Source organism: Oncorhynchus gorbuscha, linkage group LG16 (genome assembly GCF_021184085.1).
Source record: "Oncorhynchus gorbuscha isolate QuinsamMale2020 ecotype Even-year linkage group LG16, OgorEven_v1.0, whole genome shotgun sequence".
Classification (NCBI taxonomy): domain Eukaryota; kingdom Metazoa; phylum Chordata; class Actinopteri; order Salmoniformes; family Salmonidae; genus Oncorhynchus; species Oncorhynchus gorbuscha.
The window spans coordinates 22,746,405-22,770,336 of NC_060188.1; the positions used below are offsets into that span (position 1 = coordinate 22,746,405).

The 23,932-nt window shown below is 40.0% G+C and overlaps 2 protein-coding genes and 1 pseudogene across 4 annotated transcripts; all 3 read right to left on the reverse strand.

The window, feature by feature from the left end:
• Positions 1 to 340: 340 nt before the first annotated feature.
• LOC124000412 (BTB/POZ domain-containing protein KCTD5-like) lies at positions 341 to 6,724 on the reverse strand. Its single transcript, XM_046306755.1, has 6 exons — positions 6,388 to 6,724; positions 5,050 to 5,158; positions 4,752 to 4,843; positions 4,206 to 4,301; positions 3,213 to 3,338; positions 341 to 2,577 (listed from the first exon to the last, which is right to left on the reverse strand). The coding sequence occupies exons 1-6, from the start codon at positions 6,604 to 6,606 to the stop codon at positions 2,548 to 2,550; spliced, it is 672 nt and encodes a 223-aa protein (XP_046162711.1). The 5' UTR covers positions 6,607 to 6,724; the 3' UTR covers positions 341 to 2,547.
• A 532-nt stretch (positions 6,725 to 7,256) lies between these two features.
• Positions 7,257 to 17,628, reverse strand: LOC124000038 (annotated as a pseudogene). Its single transcript, XR_006832535.1, has 15 exons — positions 17,409 to 17,628; positions 17,246 to 17,300; positions 14,708 to 14,899; positions 14,513 to 14,555; positions 14,178 to 14,315; positions 13,935 to 14,079; positions 11,048 to 11,136; positions 10,577 to 10,652; positions 10,325 to 10,393; positions 9,768 to 9,864; positions 9,482 to 9,655; positions 9,106 to 9,335; positions 8,757 to 8,814; positions 8,361 to 8,513; positions 7,257 to 8,262 (listed from the first exon to the last, which is right to left on the reverse strand). The product of XR_006832535.1 is annotated as a 3-phosphoinositide-dependent protein kinase 1-like (transcript).
• A 2,365-nt stretch (positions 17,629 to 19,993) lies between these two features.
• On the reverse strand, positions 19,994 to 23,583 carry LOC124000039. 2 transcript variants are annotated; one of them, XM_046306125.1, is made up of 9 exons: positions 23,438 to 23,583; positions 23,241 to 23,328; positions 22,990 to 23,122; positions 22,639 to 22,823; positions 22,379 to 22,527; positions 22,120 to 22,291; positions 21,631 to 21,724; positions 21,435 to 21,516; positions 19,994 to 21,329 (listed from the first exon to the last, which is right to left on the reverse strand). In XM_046306125.1, the coding sequence occupies exons 1-9, from the start codon at positions 23,546 to 23,548 to the stop codon at positions 20,796 to 20,798; spliced, it is 1,548 nt and encodes a 515-aa protein (XP_046162081.1). In that variant the 5' UTR covers positions 23,549 to 23,583; the 3' UTR covers positions 19,994 to 20,795. The 2 variants fall into 2 exon arrangements, with proteins under 2 accessions (XP_046162081.1, XP_046162080.1); XM_046306124.1 differs by having other exon boundaries at positions 19,995 to 21,329; positions 21,631 to 21,727.
• Positions 23,584 to 23,932: the final 349 nt, after the last annotated feature.

Sequence of the window (23,932 nt, forward strand, 5' to 3'; positions counted from 1 at the left end):
GGGGCTCTATGAGTAGCAGTTTCTGCCCATCTTTATACTGTACGGTCTTTGCTTGTGCACTACTGAATGGAGCGGTGTTTGAACAGCTCAATATGATTTAACCATGTGATGGACCAAACCTGAGTCTGTCATTTGATATTTATCTAACTAGGTAAGTCCATTAAGAACAAATTCTTATTTACAATGACGGCCAACCAGTGTCTAAAGATGTTTAGTTATTACCATATTTCCTTTCAAGTGCACCCTTGCTCTATACAATACATCTAACATATTGATGACAGCCATGTGGTTAGTTTTTCTCTATGGCTCTGCAACAGTTTGTTCAAATACAATACAAGAGTTGAATTCATTACCATTTATTGATTAAATCCACCAGGTCCAGCATCACCATAATTTCCATTATCCCCAGTCAAAACATGCTATTACATATAATATAGTATGTATATACAGTCGGCATAAAAAATACAAAACATTTGATACTACTATATAGGAACAGCAGTGAGAAAATAACAATTGTCTGCATCTGTTCATTTAAAAAATACATTTAACGGAAAACTGGAACAATGTCCCATTAGAAACCCACAGCGGCCTCAAAGAGGGATCAAATGTGTTTTGATAAGCATTATAGAAAATAACGGTCAAACAGGAGCTGAAGTGTCACAGTGGAGTCAAGTGGTGTCCTGTAAAGCTGAGGGCATGGTGGAAGGTGAATCAGGCCATGCATGCAATGGCTGACACCCCCTTCTGTGTTTAAGAATCTGCAGTCAAAGGACACCACACTAGACATGTCTTCACTGTCACTGCAGGGTGGACACAAATAGTGAGCCCTTGTGGTTATGGGCATCACTACTACACAGATTTCACATGCACTGTGAAGCCCCAGAGGCAAGAGGCACTTATCACCACAAGACAATTCGGTGAACAAGAAAAAACCTGTCCAAGGAAAATGTTGGAAAACTATCCGTCTGCGTACTAGATAAATGGCTGACATCCCAGATACCCAGGTAGTTGCTATGTAAACATAGTAATATACAGATGTTTAAATGTCACAATGGCAAGGTAAGTAAGATCCGGATTATAAAACACTAGACATGTAAACTTTACCTTGATCAGGCAACAGGAGGTGTCCAGTTGACCTTTACAGAAATTACAGCTTGTATTCCACTAGTTAAAGCCCTGTGTGTGTGTTAGGAAGAAAAAACACACTGATAACACATCTGAATATTATTATACTTCCTCTATGTACAAATCCTCATAGATATGCATGTAGACTACCGAATTTCCTTATCGCTGACAAAAGAAATTCAGATTTAAGTTTAAATTCAGACATCGATTTGGTCATTGAACAATGGCAACATTTGCAAAAATAAATGTTTTCATGTACTGACAATGTTAACGTATTCAATAGGTAGCTCAACCATCTACAAGTTGAACAATGGTAATGACTGCGCATTATAATTTCCAATCTTTTCATCAATACATGACCGAAGCATTTTTGCTCAGAACTTGCATGATTGCAAACCGCCACAGTTTGGTGTAATTTTGCTTGGTATACAGCCCTATCAAAGCTCAATATAGTCAAACCGCAGAAGCGTAAAGATTGTGTATACACACACAAATAAGCAGATATGCACTAATTCATGCAAGAGACAAACGCTTTTCTTTCTCACGGAAAATGGAAAACAGGCCCTTCACAACACCAGCCGAAAAGTCACTGTCATATGTCAATGTGGGGAAAAAATGTGCCTATCAAATGGCTCTAGGTATAATGTACTAAAATACTAAAATATAACAACAGTTCCACAGTGGCTGCCTAACAGGTAACCCAACTAAAACCCGCCAGAGTCCAGGGATGGAAGACAAGTTTTAGTCCTTTAACATCTGGCATTCCCTAACATCAGCTCAACCTCATTATCCAACAATAACCCTGGTAGAAATAGTTCTAAGAATGTCCTCCTTCCAAAAAACAGATAATGTGCAGGTTGAAAGGATATTTGGAAAGAGATCTGTTTAAAGACATGTAAAAAATAAATAACTGTCAATACAGTCTTCACCTCTAACAAGACCGTATGAATCTATACAACTCCATATAAATAGTCTTAAATATCTTAACTTTTAAAACCTGCTTTCCAATTTATTTCTCAGAGGTTTGATTTTTGTATGTGAAGGACTGGCATAATGTAGTACGCACAAATGTTTGAAATAATGTCCCACCAGACAGTGCACACCTAATGCATCTTCCAAAACACTATTAGAGACCCTGAGTAAATGATGGACCAAGTATAAATGCTGTGGACAATAGTAATCAGTCCCTTCTCTGTGTGAAAATCTACAGTCTAGTTTTACTATGTAGGCCCAAAAACAGAGTAACGCTATCGATTGAACATTTTGATTTGAGATCTGAAAGAAAAATGGTGTGTACAATGTGTAGACTGCAGTTAGCCAGCTTCTCCAGCATGCCATAATGCTCCTCAGAATGTGATGTAGTTTGTGTCTTTATATCTGGACATCATAGCAGGACACATTCCTAAGAACTGAACAGTCTCTTCACATTCGAGAGCCTTGTTCTTGAAGAATCTGCAAAAGAAAATGGTCAGAGAAAAATAAGATGTTTAGGCCTGTATATTTCATCCTAGACAGATGTTTCAAAAAACCTTTGACAAAAGGTATTATGAGTTAGCATTTAACAGGCGGGAAGAAACCTAAAATGTATTTTTTTTTGACTGGAAAGCGGGGAGACAGACTATGAAGAATTCCATAAACTGCAGAAGCTAGTGACAGGGGGTCATTAAATATAAAATAGTTTAAATCATTATCGAGGCATTGCTCTTGTCTAGAATGATTAGCAGGATGCTCTCTAGGTAATGGGCTCATAGGGATGATATGGCACAAGGGGAAAAGGGGCTCTTGGAGAAAGGTTTAAGGCCACAATGGCAGGGGTCTAAACAAAATCTCACCAATTGTCCCCTAATATTGAAAGGTAGATACATTCATTGGCAAAATGTTTAACAATCCTTGTACTTGTCCTCTGCAGTAAATGCAGCATGCAAAGAAAGGAATTGCAGCATCCATGACCAATAAAACAATTGTGTGCATTTATGTTAGACATGTGATAGACAACATGTATACAACACTTAGTCTAAGTCACAATAAATGGTTGTAACAATGGTCAGGAAGTTGAGACATTTTTGTTGCAGTTCTGGAATACTCACCTTGGCCTTTTCACTTGGTTCACTGCTTGTGCCGTATGATTGGTTATGTAGCTCCTTAGAGACAACACACAGGAACTCTGCCTGGTCTTCGTTTCCATAGTTATATGAGGAGCCAATACTGACCAACTGAGGGGGGAAAAGGGGGGGGAACCAATGCCCAATGAGAAGGAAATGTCTAAGGGACTAGAGGTAACATGCACACATGGGAAATCTAATCTTTCCAACAGCTTGCCAGGCACAGTCAAAACAATGTAACAGATTACAGTAGACAATTTCTATTCTACGTAAGGAATTTTTTTAAATGTCAAAGTAACAAGCACCGACTTTTATCTAGGACACCTGAGCACTTTGAGCTGTTACATTGCTCATTAATGTTTAGTATCCCTTGGATTAGACCACAGGGTGAAATCTGTCGTTAAGGTGGTAGCTAATTCAAATAAACAGACTACACTATACAGTAGGTTCCCATTTCACAAAGCTGCCACGAGCAGAATGCCTAACATTCTGTCACCTTGCTGGCTCCCAAAAAAGGAAACGTGAGTAGCAGCCTGAGCCCACTCATGAGTTCTCTGGGGGGGGGGGGCTAGTAGTAGAAATGCACCTAGTACAGGGTGTCCTCCTGAATGAACAGAAACAGCAACATCTCCTTTTATCTGCTGTTCCATAAACATCAGACAAAATCTAACTCTAGAAACCAGTGTCTATTTGAACCAGGCACAACCATAGCTCCTTTCAAAGGTTGGTCAGACAATTCTGACATTCACAAAAATAAATACAGTACCACAATAACAGCTATGTAACCAAATTATGCTGCAAGGTTATATTTCACAGGGACTACAAATTAAGACAATTATAGTATTTATGTTATACACTGAACTCAGCATCATCTGTGAACAGTAAATCAACCAACACAAGTCAAAATGCAGCAGAAAGGAACATTTCTGAAAATAGGAGGCAGAACACTCCCCAATGTCTTCCTTTCAAGGTAATTACCTGCTCAAACTTCCAACCATCTGACATGGTGGAAACCATTTGTGTTAGCTCCTCCTCTTGGCACTGCAAGACTCTGTAGACATGTTTTATAGGGAGCTGTGGAGAGCGAGAAAGAGGCAATGTTAATTCACATGCATCAGAGCAGCAAGTGCTCTCAATAGGCTACATACGAATCTCCCCCCCCAGAGCAGAGCATAGCCAGTATGTGCCAACTCCTGACCTCATCTACTTGGCAAGGGTAAGGAGACTCTGGACAAATGCCAATACATCAACAAGACCTGGAAATCCCAGTAGCTTAAGCGGAGCTTGTGCCCAGAGTCATTGCAGTATTAAACCATGTAAACAGAGGTGATCCTTGGGAGGCTAGCTTGCCAAGGATTTGCCTCTCGCCAGTAGTTAGAGAGCCTTAGAGGCAGCAAGGCTGACATGCCACTCCACTGCCCCCTTTAATATCCAGAGCTCTGTATTAGTGATTACAACAGGACAGTCTCAGGGAAGAAAGAAATCACTCAGATACCAATGACAATTTTAGTCAAGCCCACACACCTGAACTGTTTTGCAGGCCCTCTCCCTGATTTTGTCTTTAATTAGCTTGATCAAAGAAGGGATATTGTAGAATTCAGCCTCTTCCAGTACACCTTGAGAGGAACAGAATGTATTTAACCAATTCTTAAAACCCCAATCATTGAAAGAAACTATGTATGCTAATGAGAACTGCTGTGGTGTTAAATGTAATAAGTGTGATTGTTAGCGTGTGTTAGAGCGAAAAAGAAGCAGCAACAAAGATGACAGAATGGCACAACTCTTCAGACATGTCTCAGCATATCCCAGAATATCATCATACCTTCCTCTGCAATGCCTCTATTGAGCACCAGTTTCCCATGCCTCAGGTAGTTGAGCACTGGACCAAAGTATGTTGGGTCCCGGTCTATCAAATAGGCACCCGTTTCATCCTGAAGAAAGAGAAGTCGATAACAATGAGAAAAGCAGACAATCAATAACAAATCTGGGGCAAAACCATTGACGATTTTTGTACAGTGACAAACATCGAAACAGAACTGTGCAATAGCATAAACCCATAGCCAATCCATGGATACAACAGCTCTGTGCCCAGAGCTTGGAGCAGCGCCAACATGGGGTAACTGACATTTCACAGGTCTCATTATCCGTCAAGGATCATCACAGCGGCCTTGCTCCAGCCTTCACACACACGCCATCATTAGCAAGAATCAATACAGAGGGCAGAGATGCATATCCTTACCACATGAACATTACAGACATTGGAGACTTTCACCTCAACTTCAAATTAGGAATGCTAATCAGCATAGTTTCGTAAATATCCTAGATAACTATGGGATGAAGCTATTCTGCTTGGATACTGTGGATCTTTCAGAGCCCAAGACTCATTGCAACTGCAGCTGTATGACTGAGCCAACTTGTCTTGTAAGGTCTTTTGCCAGCTTTTAAATGTCATTCTCCTGTTAAATGATGCATGGTGACCTTTGAGGGTTGGAAATCAGGATGGTAAACATATTCAACATGTGGATTATCATACTTTATTTTACAGGGGGCAACGCTCCTTTTCCAGAAAGGGGGGCTCGTTTGCACAATTGTATATTATAAGCCCAATTATTTACAAAAATATATATATACTACTTGTTGGTCTTGTCAACAATTTATTTTATGGTCCATTTGCGTGTAGGCGTAATTCTGATATTCACAATCTAGATAGCTACAGTAACAGTTTTTCGTGGTTGACTCGTACTATATACGAATGTTATCTAAGTAGGAGTAGAAACGTGCTGCTGTACAAATTAATATTTGTTAGTTAGCTACTGTAGATCTGTAGTCAGGAGGGTTATCCAGAAAGAAAACAAACTAACGTTAACGGTAAGACAAGTTCTTTGGGAGTTAACGTTCGCCATCTGAACTAGCTAGCCTGTACTAGTAACGACGTTAGTAGCTAACGTTGACCATCTAAATTAGCTATCCGTTTGGCTTACTTCCTGGCTAAACAATTAAAATAACTACCTAACTAGTTAGTAAATCGGTCTGGATATGCTAGCTAGGTAACGTAAATTAACGTTAGAACATTCACATGGTGTGTAAAACAGACAAAGGTTAGCTAGTTAACATTAGCCAACTAGCTAGTAACGTTAGCTAGCTAGACTGATATACGTACCTTGTCAGAGTCGAGGTCGGGGTCGGCCTGGCACAGACGGTACAGGAACGATTTAGAGTCTCGGCACAACGTTTGCCTCGTTGTGAGAAAGTATGTCCCACCGACATTCAGACGGACCCATTTGGATGCCCCGATCCCAGGTGACTGCATTCTCTGTTCCGGAGACAGGGCGGGACACTGGTCAACTGAGCCGCTGGAGTCAGGGCTCTTCTCCGCCATCCCAGCTCCTTGAACCTGGATGCGTCGCTAACTAAAGTTACAGGAACTGAGTTGAAGCGGGCCGGGAAACTGGGCAAGGCATAGTCATGAAGTACGGTAATCAAAGTTTGACAACCCCCACCCACCGGTTTCCACAGTTTTTATTAGACATCCGTCAGATGCCACAGCCACAGTCCAAATTGGCTACAATTTTTTTTATTTTTTGGTCTTAATTTAAGGTTAGGGTCAGGCATACATTTAGCAGTGTGGTTAAAGTTAGGCTTAACTTTAAAATAAAATTCGAAGATAATCAATTGTAGAAATGGGCGGGGTTTATAACTTTGTGGCTACTGAAGTTGGTGATTTAAGTCATTTAGCAGACGCTCTTATCCAGAGCGACTTACAAATTGGTGCATTTACCTTATGACATCCAGTGGAACAGTCACTTTACAATAGTGCATCTAAATCTTAAAGGGGGGGGGAGAATACTTATCCTATCCTAGGTATTCCTTAAAGAGGTGGGTGATGACCCATCCCCCCCACTCCCTGCATCCTTCTCATAAGAATATTTTTTTGCAGTTGGGACTCCATGACTTCAAAAAAGGTTTGGTCCCAAAATGATGATACTGAGCCTTCACCCAAGCTAAGTATAAATAAACACTGGACATTTGTCAAAATCCCACATGCTTTTATTTCCAAGCCACCTTATATATAGGCTGCATTCTTCCAATTAACAATTTGAAACTTGCACACAAAAAAATAGGCCCACATCTATTTATGTAAAAATAACAATGTCACCATCCATAAATAAAATATAGATTACAATGAAAGGTAGCAAAATATCATAATCTACCATTATCAACTATTTGCATTCAATTGATTTACATTTAAATTATGTAAACATGGAGCCAGGTCATTAATCCAAATTATTGCTATATTTGAACTGTTTGGATAGCATGAGGATTAATCAGCAAAGAATAAAACAAATACAAAATATACATCTTACACTTTACTTGCATCCCACTTTGTACATCACAGCAATGGTCGGTAGAATAGACTAACAAAATATCTGTCTAACATTTACAATCAACTTCTCCCAGAAATGAGAACAGTCAAAAACAGGCTTCAACATCCTCCTCTGCAATTTGGATGAACTGTTCAACCAACATCCATGTCAACTCCTAATTTCTAAAGCAGCACCAGTCCATGTGGTTTGACCAAAGTTTATTCTCTGCTATAGAAGACAAATAGCTTAGGAAAACCAAGGCCACCATGTCAGAAATGAGACATAGTTGCAATAGCCATTCTACTTTCTTAAATAATAGGTCCTTTCTATACCAGAATGGCTTTAGATCCAGATGAATGTATCAAATTCTGCATTACAATGGAACATGCCCTGAACCTGCTGCCCTACAAGAAATTAAATGTGTGGAGTAATAGGGAATACGACTTGTAAGCTACATTACAGCTAGGTGTTTTCCATCATTTATGAATTAACGCCTTCATTTTCTGTCTCCTGTCATTACAGGGTAAGACCTGTCTTCAAAAGATGGTGTACCCAACCTACATGCACGAGTTAAAATGCTTGTTATAGATTTTTTGCCACACTTCTTGAATTTTGTTGCACCATTTGTCAGCATTCCCACACGGGTCCATCAGATAGTATGTTCTGTTAGGCTGCAAAGAGGAGGATAGGTCACTGTTACTGATAGTTTTATAAAGTGAGTTTTGTTAGCTAAGGGTGAGCTATTAATTGCAAAAGACTAATTCATTACTGTATGGACAAAGAAGGTCTTGAAGTTCTTGGCCTCTGGGCGCAGTGCGGGGGACCAGGGGATCTCTCCTTTCAAAACCTTGTTAACTGGGTCCACATAGTAAAGGTGTGGTCCCTCAGTCAACAATAGCTGGCGCCGACGTGCAAACAGCCCCTTTAAAAGCAGAGAGCAATTCTCAGACGTAAAAAAGAAATCCCTTGCCTGTAGGTGAAGTCAGTAAGTATGGTTCAAGATGCCCCAAATGGATTCCTGGCAGCAATTGCAAACAACTGCCAGAGGAGGGAAGTATGTTGCTTTAGGGTTGGAAGAGTACAGTATCAAGACATTCACTCCTCCCCTTCAAACTGAAAAATAGAACATTACTGTAAAGTAATTCAGGATGACATAAATCCTTACCTTCCTTTTGTCCACTGGTCCCATCTTGAGGATCAAATTATTCTCCACAAACTGATTCCTTAATAGATCATTCCCAAGTTAATTCCCAAAATCTTTCTTGATACAGTTCACACAGTATATCATATTATTGTTGGCATTGTATTGTCTTTAGGTAAAGTGCTTCATGTTTACAAGATATCACAGGTAGAATTGTGTAAATATTGTAAGTAAACATAGGAATCCCAACATATGAGCATGAGATAATCAACTACAGTATGTGTCAATATTATGGTGAGATAATATTGACAGTCTTCTGACACTCTTTCCACAAAAACATGTTTTGCTCACGAGAACATCGCTGCAGGCCTACCAGGGGTTTCTGTTTGTCTGCTTCTCAAGCAGTAGCCGCTTCACCTCAGTGGAAAACTGCAGATCCAGCTCAAAAGAGTTGTTGTCCAGGTCATGAATGTACTGCTCGATGTTGCTGTTGGGCCTTTGTGCAGGGTTGGGGATGGGACTGGGGTTGGCCACAAACAGTGGTTGAAAGGAGCGGGAATGGACAACCTGCATGTTGCTGAACTGGCTGAGGAGGTCATCATACTGTGGATGGAACCACATCATGATCAGGGTGTTTTCAGTACAGATTACAAAACAAGGACACGCTAGTTTGACATATTGGGGAAACAATATGTCAACAAGGATTTGTGTTAACCTTTAATTATATATGTCAAGAGGGAAAAACCTACGTTTCCATAATAGTCCTCATCATCCTCAGCCATGGCTGGCAGGTAGGGGGTGAGTTTGGGGGGTGTCTGTAGGTGAAGGTTCTCCCATGTGACAGCCTTAAAGAAAAAATGGGCTCTGAGAGGGTTGTACCCACCCATCTCCTCACAACCTAATCGGTTGGAGGGATCCAAGCACTAACACAAAAATAAAGCAATGCTTAGTTAATAATGACACTCATTGGGTCATAGTATGGAACTGAGGAACAACATCCGAATATATTTGAATAATTCCTATGATTAGACTCACTAGAAGATGTTCCACTAGATCCTTCGCATTAGGAAAGAATTTATCAGGAAATTCATACTCCAGTTTAATAATCTTCTGGAATTTCAGGTAGTCATTCCTGGTGAGCAAGTAACACCATCAACCACATGGACAGACAGAAGATCATATGAGAGTGCAAGGCACATGTTAGAACTTGTATCATATTGATGTCTTCTTTGGGGCTTGATTGCCTGGAAGTGGAAGACGCATACAGTATACACAACTGTCACTGTACTTGCCTTTGAAAGGGCTTTGAGGTAAATGTGTTGGTTTATAGTTGAACCATGAAGCTGCTGCCATGTGAGAGCGTGACTGGGGTTTCTTCAAGCCTCCAGGCACTCAATACACAAACAAGTCATAAACACCACAGCCATAACTTCCTGTTATTTCACACACTGTTTTTAGACTGTGATAACAAATAGACTACATCGTTTACCAAATCAAAGTGCGCTTCTGCAAAGCCCCTGACAATGACGCTTCTCAAATATGTTCCCTGAATATTCAAAAAGGAAAATAATAATGTACGATACGCAACTTACCCGGCTCTAAATGGAGGTAATCCTGCTACCAACTGGTAGATGATACAGCCTAAACCCCAAAGGTCAGAGCTAAAACACATCAGAAAACATGACAGATTCAGTTAACTTTTTTCAATTTTGGGTTTTATCATAGTGATGTAAAAATGGCCTTGTTCCCAGCTGCATAAAGCATGGCAAGCGAGGATACACTAACAGATGACCTTTGAATATTGGATTCAAATCAGGGTACTGAATGAATTCAAGTCAAACTACCTTTTGCAGGCAGATTTCTGAGTCAGTAGTTCTGGAGAAACATACTCAGCTGTTCCAACAAAGGAGTTTGCTCTGTCTGCAAAAGAAAACAATCATATGAATTAGATGTATGTACAAATTATTCACATGACACATTTGGTACCGTCACTGAAGAAGTCTTGAGTCAATTGTGCTTAAAATTACATTATTGACTCATACCTATTATTACAATTATATTCCGAGCACCGTATAACTAGCAATTTGCTATAATTTGCTTCCATATCTATGAAGTCCACATAGAGACCCTTGTGCATGTGCCTATAAATAACAAAAACAAACACTTTTCTGTTAGCCTTTAGAGAGGTATAGATAGATAAGTTAACCACAATACGATAAGGGGTAAACAAACCAATGTACTGTACTTAGTCTATCAACAAACTGGAGGAAAATTACACAAAGACAAAGCAATATGTGTTAAATTACTTTGTGTACCATCTGATGAGAGTTGTTTTGCAGTTCCAAAGTCTGTTATTTGAATGTGCATGTCCTCATTCAGTAAAATATTCTCTGGTTTGAGGTCCCTGTAAAGAAAAAGCCACACCATTTAAAACCTTAAAATAAAATTCATATTTTGACATTTTAACAAACCTAACGCAGTGGTAAATCTAAGCACTGGCGTTAGCACTGTAGGTTCAGGGGTGTGTCAGAAATATTTTTGCCAATTTCACAGCTGGAATTATGACTACAATAGCTGGCAGTGGTGCAAAAGGGCTGGGTTTTGATGAATGAACAAGTTGTAGGTGTGAAGAGGGCTTGGCCACTCACCGGCCAATCAATGCGTTCCATGGCTTAATACTGCATGTGTTTGTCTCAAGTTCTGTTTGTTATTGACAGTCTGTGCATTGTCAATTCGGCTGGAGGCACAGAATATTATTTCGTCCTGGTCCATTTTGGATTGATACTAAAGTTTATTAAATAGCATAGGCTACAGTAACGAGTTTGCTCAATAGCCTATGTTTGGAGAGTTGGAAGTCAACATTGTTGTAATTGGCTTCAAAGAGCTTAGCCTAGCCTTATATGTCTTTATGTGTCAAACTTTTCCTAAAAAAATAAAAATACTAGGTAAATTGTATTGTATGTGTGAGGCACATCCTCAATAAGCAAAATATAGCTTAGGCCTACCGTTGATACTGCATTATAGGACTGAATCATTTAAATATGTTTGGAGGAGTGCGTATTTGGGAACCAGATGAGAGGCGCTCTTTGGAGCTGGGGATCAATACTTGGAACAAGTGAAATGAAGTATGCAGGTAGACATATGTGTGTATGTTTTAGGATGTGCAGTATATTTTCAATTCAAGTGTCTTCACCCATAGCATTTGCACGTCTATACAAAATACTAGGCTCCTGTCGATTGTATCGTTACCTATGTGCTCGGCAGATTTTCAATAATGTTTATATACACTGGTCAAAAAAATAAAGGGAACACTTAAACAACACCATGTAACTCCAAGTCAATCACACTTCTGTGAAATCAAACTGTCCACTTAGGAAGCAACACTGATTGACAATACATTTCACATGCTGTTGTGCAAATGGAATAGACAACAGGTGGAAATTATAGACAATTAGCAAGACACCCCCAATAAAGGAGTGGTTCTGCAGGTGGTGACTACAGACCACTTCTCAGTTCCTATGCTTCCTGGCTGATGTTTTGGTCACTTTTGAATGCTGGCGGTGCTTTCACACTAGTGGTAGCATGAGACGGAGTCTACAACCCACACAAGTGGCTCAGGTAGTGCAGCTCATCCAGGATGGCACATCAATGCGAGCTGTGGCAAGAAGGTTTGTTGTGTCTGTCAGTGTAGTGTCCAGAGCATGGAGGCGCTACCAGGAGACAGGCCAGTACATCAGGAGACGGGGAGGAGGCCGTAGGAGGGCAACAACCCAGCAGCAGGACCGCTACCTCCGCCTTTGTGCAAGGAGGAGCACTGCCAGAGCCCTGCAAAATGACCTCCAGCAGGCCACAAATGTGCATGTGTCTGCTCAAACGGTCAGAAACAGACACCATGAGGGTGGTATGAGGGTCCGACATCCACAGGTGGGGGTTGTGCTTACAGCCCAACACCGTGCAGGACGTTTGGCATTTGCCAGAGAACACCAAGATTGGCAAATTCGCCACTGGTGCCCTGTGCTCTTCAGAAATGAAAGCAGGTTCACACTGAGCACATGTGACAGATGTGACAGTCTGGAGATGCCGTGGAGAACGTTCTGCTGCCTGCAACATCCTCCAGCATGACCGGTTTGGCGGTGGGTCAGTCATGGTGTGGAGTGGCATTTCTTTGGGGGGGCCGCACAGGCCTCCATGTGCTCGCCAGAGGTAGCCTGACTGCCATTAGGTACCGAGATGAGATCCTCAGACCCCTTGTGAGACCATATGCTGGTGCGGTTGGCCCTGGGTTAATCCTAATGCAAGACAATGCTAGACCTCATGTGGCTGGAGTGTGTCAGCAGTTCCTGCAAGAGGAAGGCATTGATGCTATGGACTGGCCCGCCTGTTCCCCAGACCTGAATCCAATTGAGCACATCTGGGACATCATGTCTCGCTCCATCCACCAATACCACATTGCACCACAGACTGTCCAGGAGTTGGCGGATGCCTTAGTCCAGGTCTGGGAGGAGATCCCTCGGGAGACCATCCGCCACCTCATCAGGAGCATGTCCATGCGTTGTACGGAGGTCATACAGGCACGTGGAGGCCACACACACTACTGAGCCTCATTTAGACTTGTTTTAAGGATATTACATCAAAGTTGGCTCAGCCTGTAGTGTGGTTTTCCATTTTAATTTTGAGTGTGACTCCAAATCCAGACCTCCATGTGTTGATACATTTGATTTCCATTGATCATTTTTGTGTGATTTTGTTGTCAGCACATTGAACTATGTAAAGACAAAAGTATCTAATAAGAATATTTCATTCATTCAGATCTAGGATGTGTTATTTTAGTGTTCCCTTTATTTTTTTTGAGCAGTGTAGTATGCAAGTATGTGTATTGTGAGTAAAGAAAAAAACAGAGGGCAAAAACCTCCAAAATGTTTACTCAGTGCAAGCGAGCTGATATTAGTCAGGGAAATTGCCGAACCTGGCATTAGGTCTGGAAAATGCCAGTGTGCCAGTTTTTACATGACAAAATTGCAAACTAACGTGCGTTTGACACTTGCACCTCCTTAGCGGCAGCCGGAAATAGAGCCCACAATTTCTAATCAAGGAACATTATAAAAATTCCATGAAAAATTATTCAAAGATACAAAAATATCAAATCAATCAAATCAATTAATGTTTGTCAAACTTAATAATACATTGTGAAATTGGTCTTACCTGTGAATTATGCCTTTAGAATGCAAATACTGTAATGCACATACTATTTCAGCAGAGTAGAATCTAGTGCACGTCTCATCGAAGGAGCCTATTTTGCGAATGTATTTCAGTAATTCCCCATTTCTTGCATAGCTTATGCCAAAATCTAACAGGAGGCAGTTAAGGATAATGGTACTAAGATCACAAAATAGATGAGACCAGAAGTCTTAAAGTAGCCCATGTTATGATTATTTCAAAGGATACACAACCTTTTCACATCTTGAAATGTGAAGTAGAGCTTGACGATAAATGGATGGTCTAAGCTTGACATGATATCCCTCTCTCGCGTCACGCAATATGCCTTGTTCTCCTTCCAGATGTGCATCTTCTCCAGAATCTTCACTGAAACACAATTCAAACCGATATGCTTCACTCTGTGTTTATGACTGAATCAAATTCCAGTTTCCTCACTTCAAGGAGCATTATTGTTCAGCACAAATGCATTTAAGTTATAAGCAGAATCCAGGACAGTCACTTGAACGCCACTTGAGGATCATCAGCCTCATGCAACAAGAGAAAACATATTTGTAGTGTCTTACTAGCATATTCCTTCCCTGTGGCCTGTTCTCTTGCCAGCACAACCTGAAACAAGTTTGCAATCAACAAAGATTTGTTTTTTAACAATCCAACCCTTTACCAACAATAGAAAATAAAAAGTAATTCATATGATTGAAACTGTAATCTATAAGTCCCCCACACAAAATACAACACCATAGAAAATTACGAGGACTTACTGTTGAATAGGAGCCTTCTCCTAGAATTCGACCAAATTTGAAGTCCTCTGGATGCTTTACAAGCTTTGGGGAGGCTTGAGGGCCCTCCATTCTTAGATGGAGGAACAATCTGGAGTCCAGGTGATTCTTACCATAGAAGGAGGAGGGGAGGAACACAGGATGATGCTGGACAGAATAGGAACGGCATCATACCTTAAAGGATGTGCAGACAGAAAAACAAGTCACATAACAAAAAAAGGAAGCTACACCACACTTTCCCTCCCGTCTCTCTCACACACACACAAGAAAACCACCATACAGCGAGTAACCCACAGCTGATAAACTAGCGTGCTGCTTCCGCACAGGGAGGGTTCTTGTTTTGTTTTTTTCACACATGACTACAGGTGTTGTTCCAATTCCTTATAAATACCACTTCATTATTCAAGTAAGACTCCAAGAGAGAAAGGGTCTTTACTATCTGAGATATCTACTGCAGCCCTCATCCTCCACATACAACACATTCTGTTAAAGGTCCCCAAAGCACATATCCCTGGGTCGCTCCCCTTTTCAGTTCGCTGCAGCTAGCAACTGGAACGAGCTGCAACAAACACTAAAACTGGACAGTTTTATCTCCATCTCCTCATTCAAAGCCCTAGTCATGGACACTCTTACTGACAGATGTGGCTGCTTTGCGTGATGTATTGTTAGCTCTACCTTCTTCCCCTTTGTGCTGTTGTCTGTGCCCAAGAGTGTTTGTACTCTGTTTTGTGCTGCTACCATATTGTGCTGCTGCCATGTTGTGTTGCTACCACATTGTTGTCATGTTATGTTGCTACCATGCTGTGTTGTCATGTGTTGCTGCCATGCTTTTTTAACATTTTATATTTAACCTTTATTTAACTAGGCAAGTCAGTTAGGAACAAATTCTTATTTACAATGACGGCCAACACGGCCACACCCAAACAACGCTGGGCCAATTGTTCGCCACCCTATGGGCCTCCCAATCACAGCAAGTTGTGATACAGCCTGGAATCGAACCAGGGTGTCTGTAGTGACGCCTCAAGCACTACCTTAGACAACACCTTAGACCTCTGTGCCACTTGAGAGCCCGGTTATTTGTGGAAATAACACATATGGAATCATGTAGTAACCAAAATGAGTGTTAAACAAATAAAAATATATTTTAGATTTTAGATTCTTCAAAGTAGCCACCATTTGCCTTGATGACAGCTTTGCACACACTTGACATTCTCTCAACTAGCTTCATGAGGTAGTCACCTGGAATGCATTTCAATTAACAGGTGTGGCTTGTTGAAAGTTAATTTGTGGAATTTCTTTCCTTCATGGTCGAATTGCTGCAAAATAAAAACTACTGAAGGACATCAATAAGAAAAAGAGACATGCTTGGTCCAAGAAACACAAGCAATAGACATTAGACCGGTGGAAATCTAGACCGGTGGAAATCTGTCCTTTGGTCTGATGAGTCCAAATTTGATATTTTTGGCTCCAACTGCAGTGTCTTTGTGAGATGCATGGATGACCTCCATATGTGTGGTTCCCATTGCGGAGCATGGAGGAGGAGGTGTGATGGTGCTTTGCTGGTGACACTGTCAGTGATTTATTTAGAATTCAATGTACACTTAACCAGCATGGCTACCACAGCATTCTGCAGCGATATGCCATCCCATCTGGTTTGCGCTTAGTGGGACTATCATTTGTTTTTAAACAGGACAATGACCCAACACACCTACAGGATTTGTAAGGGCTATTTGACCAAGAAGGAGAGTGATGGAGTGCTGGATCAGATGACCTGGCCTCCACAATCATCCGACGTCAACCAAAATGAGATGGTTTGGGATGAGTTGGACCACAGAGTGAATGAAAAGCAGAAAACAAGTGCTCAGCATATGTGGGGACTCCTTCAAGATTGTTGGAAAAGTATTCAAGGTGAAGCTGATTGAAAGAACGCCAAGCATGTGCAAAGCTGTCATCAAGGCAAAGGGTGGCTTCTTTGAAGAATCTCAAATATTATATTTATATACACTTTTTTGGTTACTACATGATTCCTTATGAGTTATTTCATAGTTTTGATATCTTCACTATTATTCTACAATGTAGAAAATAGTAAACATAAAGAAAAACCCTTGAAAGAGTAGGTGTGTCCAAACTTTTGAATGGTACTGTATATTTGAATAAAACATAATCATTTCAATGTTTGGGCTTCTTTCTGTAAATTTTTAGTCTACAAATGATCACATAACAATAATACATTACTGAAAATAAACTCTTTAATCCCACCCCTCAGCCACGCTCAGCCCATCCCACCTATCACCATAGACCACTCTCGTTTGGTTTCCATGTGCCATATATTTTTCAATTGTGCAGTGATATTTTACATACATTTTGTACCTTTCTAATCATATAGTATCCACAGATTGTGAGCCAAAGGTGAAAACCTTTCCTACGAGTATTATTATATTATTTATTGACTGACTGGATAAATCAATCAATTGTGCGCCAGTTTTAACATGACGAAATTGCAAACGAACACTTACTAACATGCTTTTGACACTTGCAACTCCTTAGCGCCAGCTGAAAATAGAGCCCACAATTTCTAAACAAGGAACATAAAACTTCAATTAAAAGTTATTCAAAGATAAAAAATATCAAAGAAATTAATGTTCATGTCAAACTTCATAATACATAGTGAAATTGGTCTTACCTGTGAATTATACCTTCAGAATGCAAATACTGTAATGCACATACTATTTTAGCAGAGTAGAAGGCCTGACCATCCACTCAAGAAAAAAACAGAAACAGCCTGTGACTGAATCTAGTTGATAATCCCTGATGTAGGGTACTTTCCACTCCAGACACCTGCCACGGAAGGCAGTGCTCCAACAACACCATGACAAAACTATAAACCACAGAAACCAGAAGGGTATGTCCCTTTGCACATAGAAATGTACAATTTAGAAGAAAACAGCTCTTACAGTAAAAACAAAAAAGTTAATAATTAACTGGGACAATCAAAGCAATCTGTCCTAGAGACAGGAAATCATAGCCTAGTCTAACCTCCAAAGCAGTGAACAAGCCAATAAAAGTAAATGACCTGTGTTCTTGGAAACTTAAATAACTGGTCATAAATCTGTATTTTTAAACAACATTATTTTATGAACAGATTAAGATCATTGTGGTTTCCTGTTGTGACACGTCTTGCCTTGGTGAGAAAGAGAGCTTCCTTAAATGTTTGTGTTCAACCTTATCCATAATAGAGCCCCACAGTGGAGGTGTCATAATACCCATAAACCTAGCGGTCAAACAGGGAAACGGTTAGAATAGTTTTTCTAAAACTTCAAATAAGGGCTGTGTTTCGTGTAGGCATACCCCGGCGTGATGTTTTGATAACCATGTAAATTTCTCTCGGACAAGGTGACTTTTATCAATATATACACTACCGTTCAAAAGTTTGGGGTCACTTAGAAATGTCCTTGTTTTTGAAAATTGTCCATTAACATAACATCAAATTGATCAAAAATACAGTGTAGACATAGTTAATGATGTAAATGACTATTGTAGCTGGAAATGGCAGATTTTTAATGGAATATCTACATAGGCCCATTATATTCGGCTTTATTTACTCTCAGATTCAAAAATGCTAATTAGCAGCAAAGTAGACATGCAAAACTACAAAACCATGAAAGGTCCTACACGCCATCTCTAGCTGACACCTTTGCTAACAGGCCAATTTAAAACTTGCACAAGACAGTTCACAGAATTGTCCATTAAAGAAATGTAGCCAATTTATTCATTACTACATTTAATTAACATTAGATAGGTAATCCAGAGATTCTTAACTTCGCCTCGATTCGGCAGTCTCGTCCAGATCATCATGGCATTTGTAGTTCTTTATGATAGCCACATTAGCAGCTAATTAGCATTTCTTTTTTTTGGGGGGGGAGGGGTTAATCCAGGCGAATATATTGATAAAAGTAACCTTGTCATAGACCTAGAGAGATCGAAACGGTTTTTAAAACATCACACCAGGGTAAGCCTACACGAAACAAAGCCCTTATTTTTAAGTGGTTCGAAAGTTCCCTATGAATGGTGGAAAAACAATTGAAACCATTTCCCTGTTTGACCGCTAGGTTTTATGGGTATGATGACTGTGGTACTCTATGGCCCTATAATATTACAGCTCTCAGGAGGACTGTAGCCTTCTGTTTGTGTGTGGGTAATCGGTCTCCATCAGGGAACTAGATTCAGTAGCAGGCCGTTTTCTTTCTTGTGCGGATGGTCAGGGGGCCGAGACATAATTACAAACAATTCGCAGACTAAAAATTGACCACAAGAAGCCCAAACAGATATATTTGACGAAAATATAATCATTTCAAACCTTGCTGACATTTATATATGATCAAATACAGTATATCTCACTATTATGCATGGGAATACTTTGGAACAGATTTCCTAAATTAAAATAACTTCCGCACAGGGAACTTACTTTTGTTTGAAAGGTCTTTTATGTCTAACATAAAAAAAAGGGAGGGGGGCAAATAAAATCAAATGAGGGACAAATTCGGCCAGGGGGCCGCCAGTTGGGGAACCCTGGCCTACATCCTCTGCCATTAGGTCTGACCTTTATGGAACAGGTTGGTGGTAATACCGTAGCAGATAACCAAGACCAACAGTTAATATATAATAATAATAATAATAATATAATAATAGTTAAATGAACAATCCTTCTAGATGTAACATTACAGTAATGTTAAGAGATGGCTGCAGAAGTATAGGCCTAGCCAGATTTAGCCGACTAAACTCAACGATTTACTATCTATTTGAGCTCCGACTAGCGTTAGCGTGGCAGACTGCAGCTCCGACGTCACATAAAATAACGTTTTTTTTAACTACGGATTTCAGCACCCAAAGAAAAGTCCGCATTTACACAGGACAATGTCATTTGTAAATGCGGACTATTCTTTGGGTGCTGAAATCCGTAATATTTAAAAACAAAAAGTTTAGTCGGCTAGTGCTGCCACAGTTTGAAAAGTGTTGGTCAGTCAATACATTTCTCAAATTTGAGAAGACATCTGCACACACGGATGTGCTAAGGTAGCAATATAGCTGACGTTAGCCAGTACCAGTGCTAGCTGCTGACTGTTAGACCCAACACCGAACATGAAAGTGAATCTTACCCGCACACTCTAAACTGCCTAGCTATCGTTAGTAGTTTAAGGTCACCAGTGCCTGACTTTCACCATTCCCACAATCAATTGACAGTTAATGCAACACAGGCAGATACTCACTATCTGGCCAGTGGTTGCTTGCTGACATGGATGGAAGTCCTAAAGCAAACTAGCTACATACTGGGTTCATTTCCCGAAACATGACGTCATATCACAACAAAACATTTGACTCTCGTTCATTTGTAGCACGCGCACATGTTTTGAAATTGCACCAAGAATGAAAGATGAAGCAAGTTGAAGACCATTGGTTGGCTATACATATATATTGTTGCAATTGTCTTTACTGATAACTATAGCTACTCATCTACTTTTTTGCGAAATAGAAAACGATACATATAAACCATACCAATGTATTATTGCATTTACAATAGCGAACAAGTATGTAATGCAAGACAAATTAAAGGACATAGTAATTACAGGATTATCAAACTACTTTCAAAATATTACATAGAGCTCAAATTGTCATCCAAGAAACTGCACCTCGCCAATTTCTCCTCTAAGTGTTGAGTCGCAGCATCCTCTGGTGGTTAACTCACATACGGAAGGATCAATGGCTCTAGTGCCATCAGTGCAGACAAATTATGAAATGAACTGGTCCAAAGTAGCTATTTAAGCTATCACACAATTGATACAGTAATTACAAAAATGTACAATATTTCAAACGGACAAAACACATTTCATTACAGTATAGTATACACAATTCTACTTCAGAATTTAAAAAAGAAACTGCAAATGATCATAAGTCAACATTGTGTAATTTAGGAAATTGTAAAGACTATGACACCCCTTGCTCAGTACATTATCAAAACCCAAGAAGTAGGCCATCTGTGTCCTATTGGCATATGATGTAACATTTGGTAACTTCACTCAGTGGCACAGGTTTCCTCCTTACCTGGTCCCTCTATGCAATAACTATTCAAGGGATGAGTAGAGACCTCTTTGGACACACCAGTGGGGATAAAACCTTTAGAGGTTTCATGTAGGATACAGTAACCAGTACAGATGCATTCTGGCTCACTAGATACAGGACTATTAGGCAAGCTGCTCTCAGGGCTGAGTGTTAAGTCCTCGCATCCAGAGTCCCCCTCACAGGCGACCGAAGGGTCCTGGGAGGAAGAGGTGCCCTTCCCTCCAAACAGGAGTTCTAGGGGAGAGCAGGGCAGCTGGGTGTAAGGAATGTCCCCTGGACCATTTCCATTTGGACTGTTACTGCAGACCCAGTCCATCACTGAGGGACCAACATAGGGAGTGTGAACTTGTGCTAGGGGATATGGTGTTGTAGCTGAACAGTCCTGGTCCTCTACTATAGGTTTGGCCTCAATAATCAAAGTATCGATGGTCAGGAGCTCTTCTGTTTTGTATGTTTGTATCAGATTGCACTCTGACTCAAGCCAGTTCTATAGAGAAAAAATGATTAAGATATAAACTGCATCCCAGGGACCATTTTGAAGGTGTTATGAGGACCACTTTGGGAAAATAATAAATTAATTAGTAGACTTTACCTGGAAATGTTTGTTATCTTTGTAGAGAGGTTTGAAAAAAGGGGCTGGGCTTGGCACATCATAGAAAGCTTTTATCTTCATTCTATGACACAAATGATTGCACATGATTTGTGTTTTGTTTGCTTCCAAATCAGTCTCGCTCTCTCATGACACAATTTTGAAGTATTTGTATGGGTTTCTGAAGAAGACCAGTTACCTTGTCGTGGGATTGTAAAATACAAACAACAGAACTCCAGCAATCACACAAACTGGAAATACAAACTTGCTGAGGACAAGGACTATAGTTGGTTCTGCTGAAGGAGAAAATGAGTATATGCATCAATGGCTGTGTTTAGACAAGCAGCCCAATTCTGATATTTTTATCACTAATTGGTCTGTCTAACACAGCCTAAATGGTTTGCCATAGCATATTTTGGGACAATAACAATGAGGCGATAGGTAAGAGTGGTATATGATTGAACTAGTTTGTCTCCAAAGGGGTGGCAGGGTAGCCTAGTGGTTAGAGTGTTGGACTAGTAACTGAAAGGTTGCAAGTTCAAATCCCTGAGCTGACAAGGTACAAATATGTCATTCTGCCCCAGAACAGGCAGTTAACCCACTGTTCCTAGGATGTCATTGAAAATAAGAATTTGTTCTTAACTGACTTCCCTAGTTAAATAAAAATAAAAAAGCAGATCTCTCTCACCTTCCTTTGCATCAGTCCTCAATTGCACCAATGCACTCCACGGACTCCACTGTCCTTTATATCCAGAGGACTTATATAGCCCGGATCTCACTTTCAGAACATATGTGGTACCTGGCTCAAGTCTAGATGCATCAATTAAAATAGATTTGTTTTGAGGGGACACACAAAACCCCTGAGAAAAATCCAGGAAACAATTTAGCAAACAACCATTGACTTTAACAATTGAAGCATGAATTTTATTAAGATGCTCTTTATTTACCTCGCTCTTATTGCCATGGTATTTGTTGATGAAGAGTTGGTAAGGGAACTCTGTTATATATGGATGGTGTTCATATCCACTTTGCCAAGTGCATTTGTAACCCTCTGAAGTCCACTGGACAGCGAGATGACTTGGAGCTGTTGGTTGAACTGATGACAGAGTCATTACACATATTTGTCAGCTATGTTTTGCACAATCATAATTATTTCATGCCATATTTCATGAATTGCAAATCAATATAATCTTCACAGGGAACTTACTATTTTCGAATGGTTCAAAGCCTGTCAAGTTTGATTGGCAGTCAATGTTATAACAAAGCTGTACATTGAAACAGTCCATTTCATTAAATGAAGAGCCATGGTACGTTACATTCTTATCGAAATCGGCCACAAATGTGCAACCATAACTGTCCCCCATCTTCACCAGTGGACATTTGAATGTAATCCTGTGGAAAAATGTTTTGTGTGATTCAAATGATATTAGAAATGATTTATCCTCTGCATATATTTTTTCCATTTAATGTTGTCTATTCATCTCTCCAATTCATGCAATGGACAGAACCAAGAGATTTATAACATAAGAATCCATCATCTGCACACAATAAGGCTCACCCAACTCCACCAGACCAGGTAAAATTCAACCAGTAGTGGGTATTGTTGACACCTGCAGGCTCATCAGTGATGCTCAAAGTACAGGTAATTGTAAACCAATAATCAGATACACAGGTGAGTCGATCTGTCATTTCTGTGAAGAAACACACCCTTTTATCACAACCCATGTCACCTATGTTATGATCTTTTACTCCTAGACATGAATCTGAACATGAACAAAAAGAACAGTACAATGGACTATTGTACAGTACCTCCAGAAGAGCAGCACACTGATAGTTGGATGATGTTCCAAACTGCACAAAGTGCAAGTAGAAGCTTCATCTTTGCATGAGTGTAGGGCTAAACCAGGAAAAACATGTATAAGTCATGTATAATGTGCAAATTGTGCATTTTATCATAATGTGGAAAGTACACAATGGAAAACAATTTGGAGAAAGGTCCATACTACCTTGTGCATGGGTCTTGTGGAAAGGGCATCTCTTAGAGAGAATGAATGAGTGAAGTCAAGCATCATAATGCTATAACAACACGATGAGAGGAAGTCAGGTCCTGTCATCATATGAAAGCTGTTCACTTCTCCACGCCTTCTTCAATGCCTCTCTGTAACAGAGTTGATTACTATCTAATTGCTCAAATTAACCCATCGTAATATTTTTTATGAACACATCTCTAAGATTTTCTATTTCACATTACACACTTGTAATTTTAAAAAAGGTGATATGTTGGTGTACAAGTCATATTTAAGCATCATGAATATAATGAACTAAGCTATAGTTTATTATAATATTCCTGATATTCATATAAAATGTGTTTTATCATACTCTTCAGTGCAATCAAATCAATCTGTTTCACATTTCTCAAAGATTGTTAACGGAAACTAGACAGTGGTTTAACTCATTGTGATAACAGTGCAACGGCAACATCTAGATTATAGAATTTGATA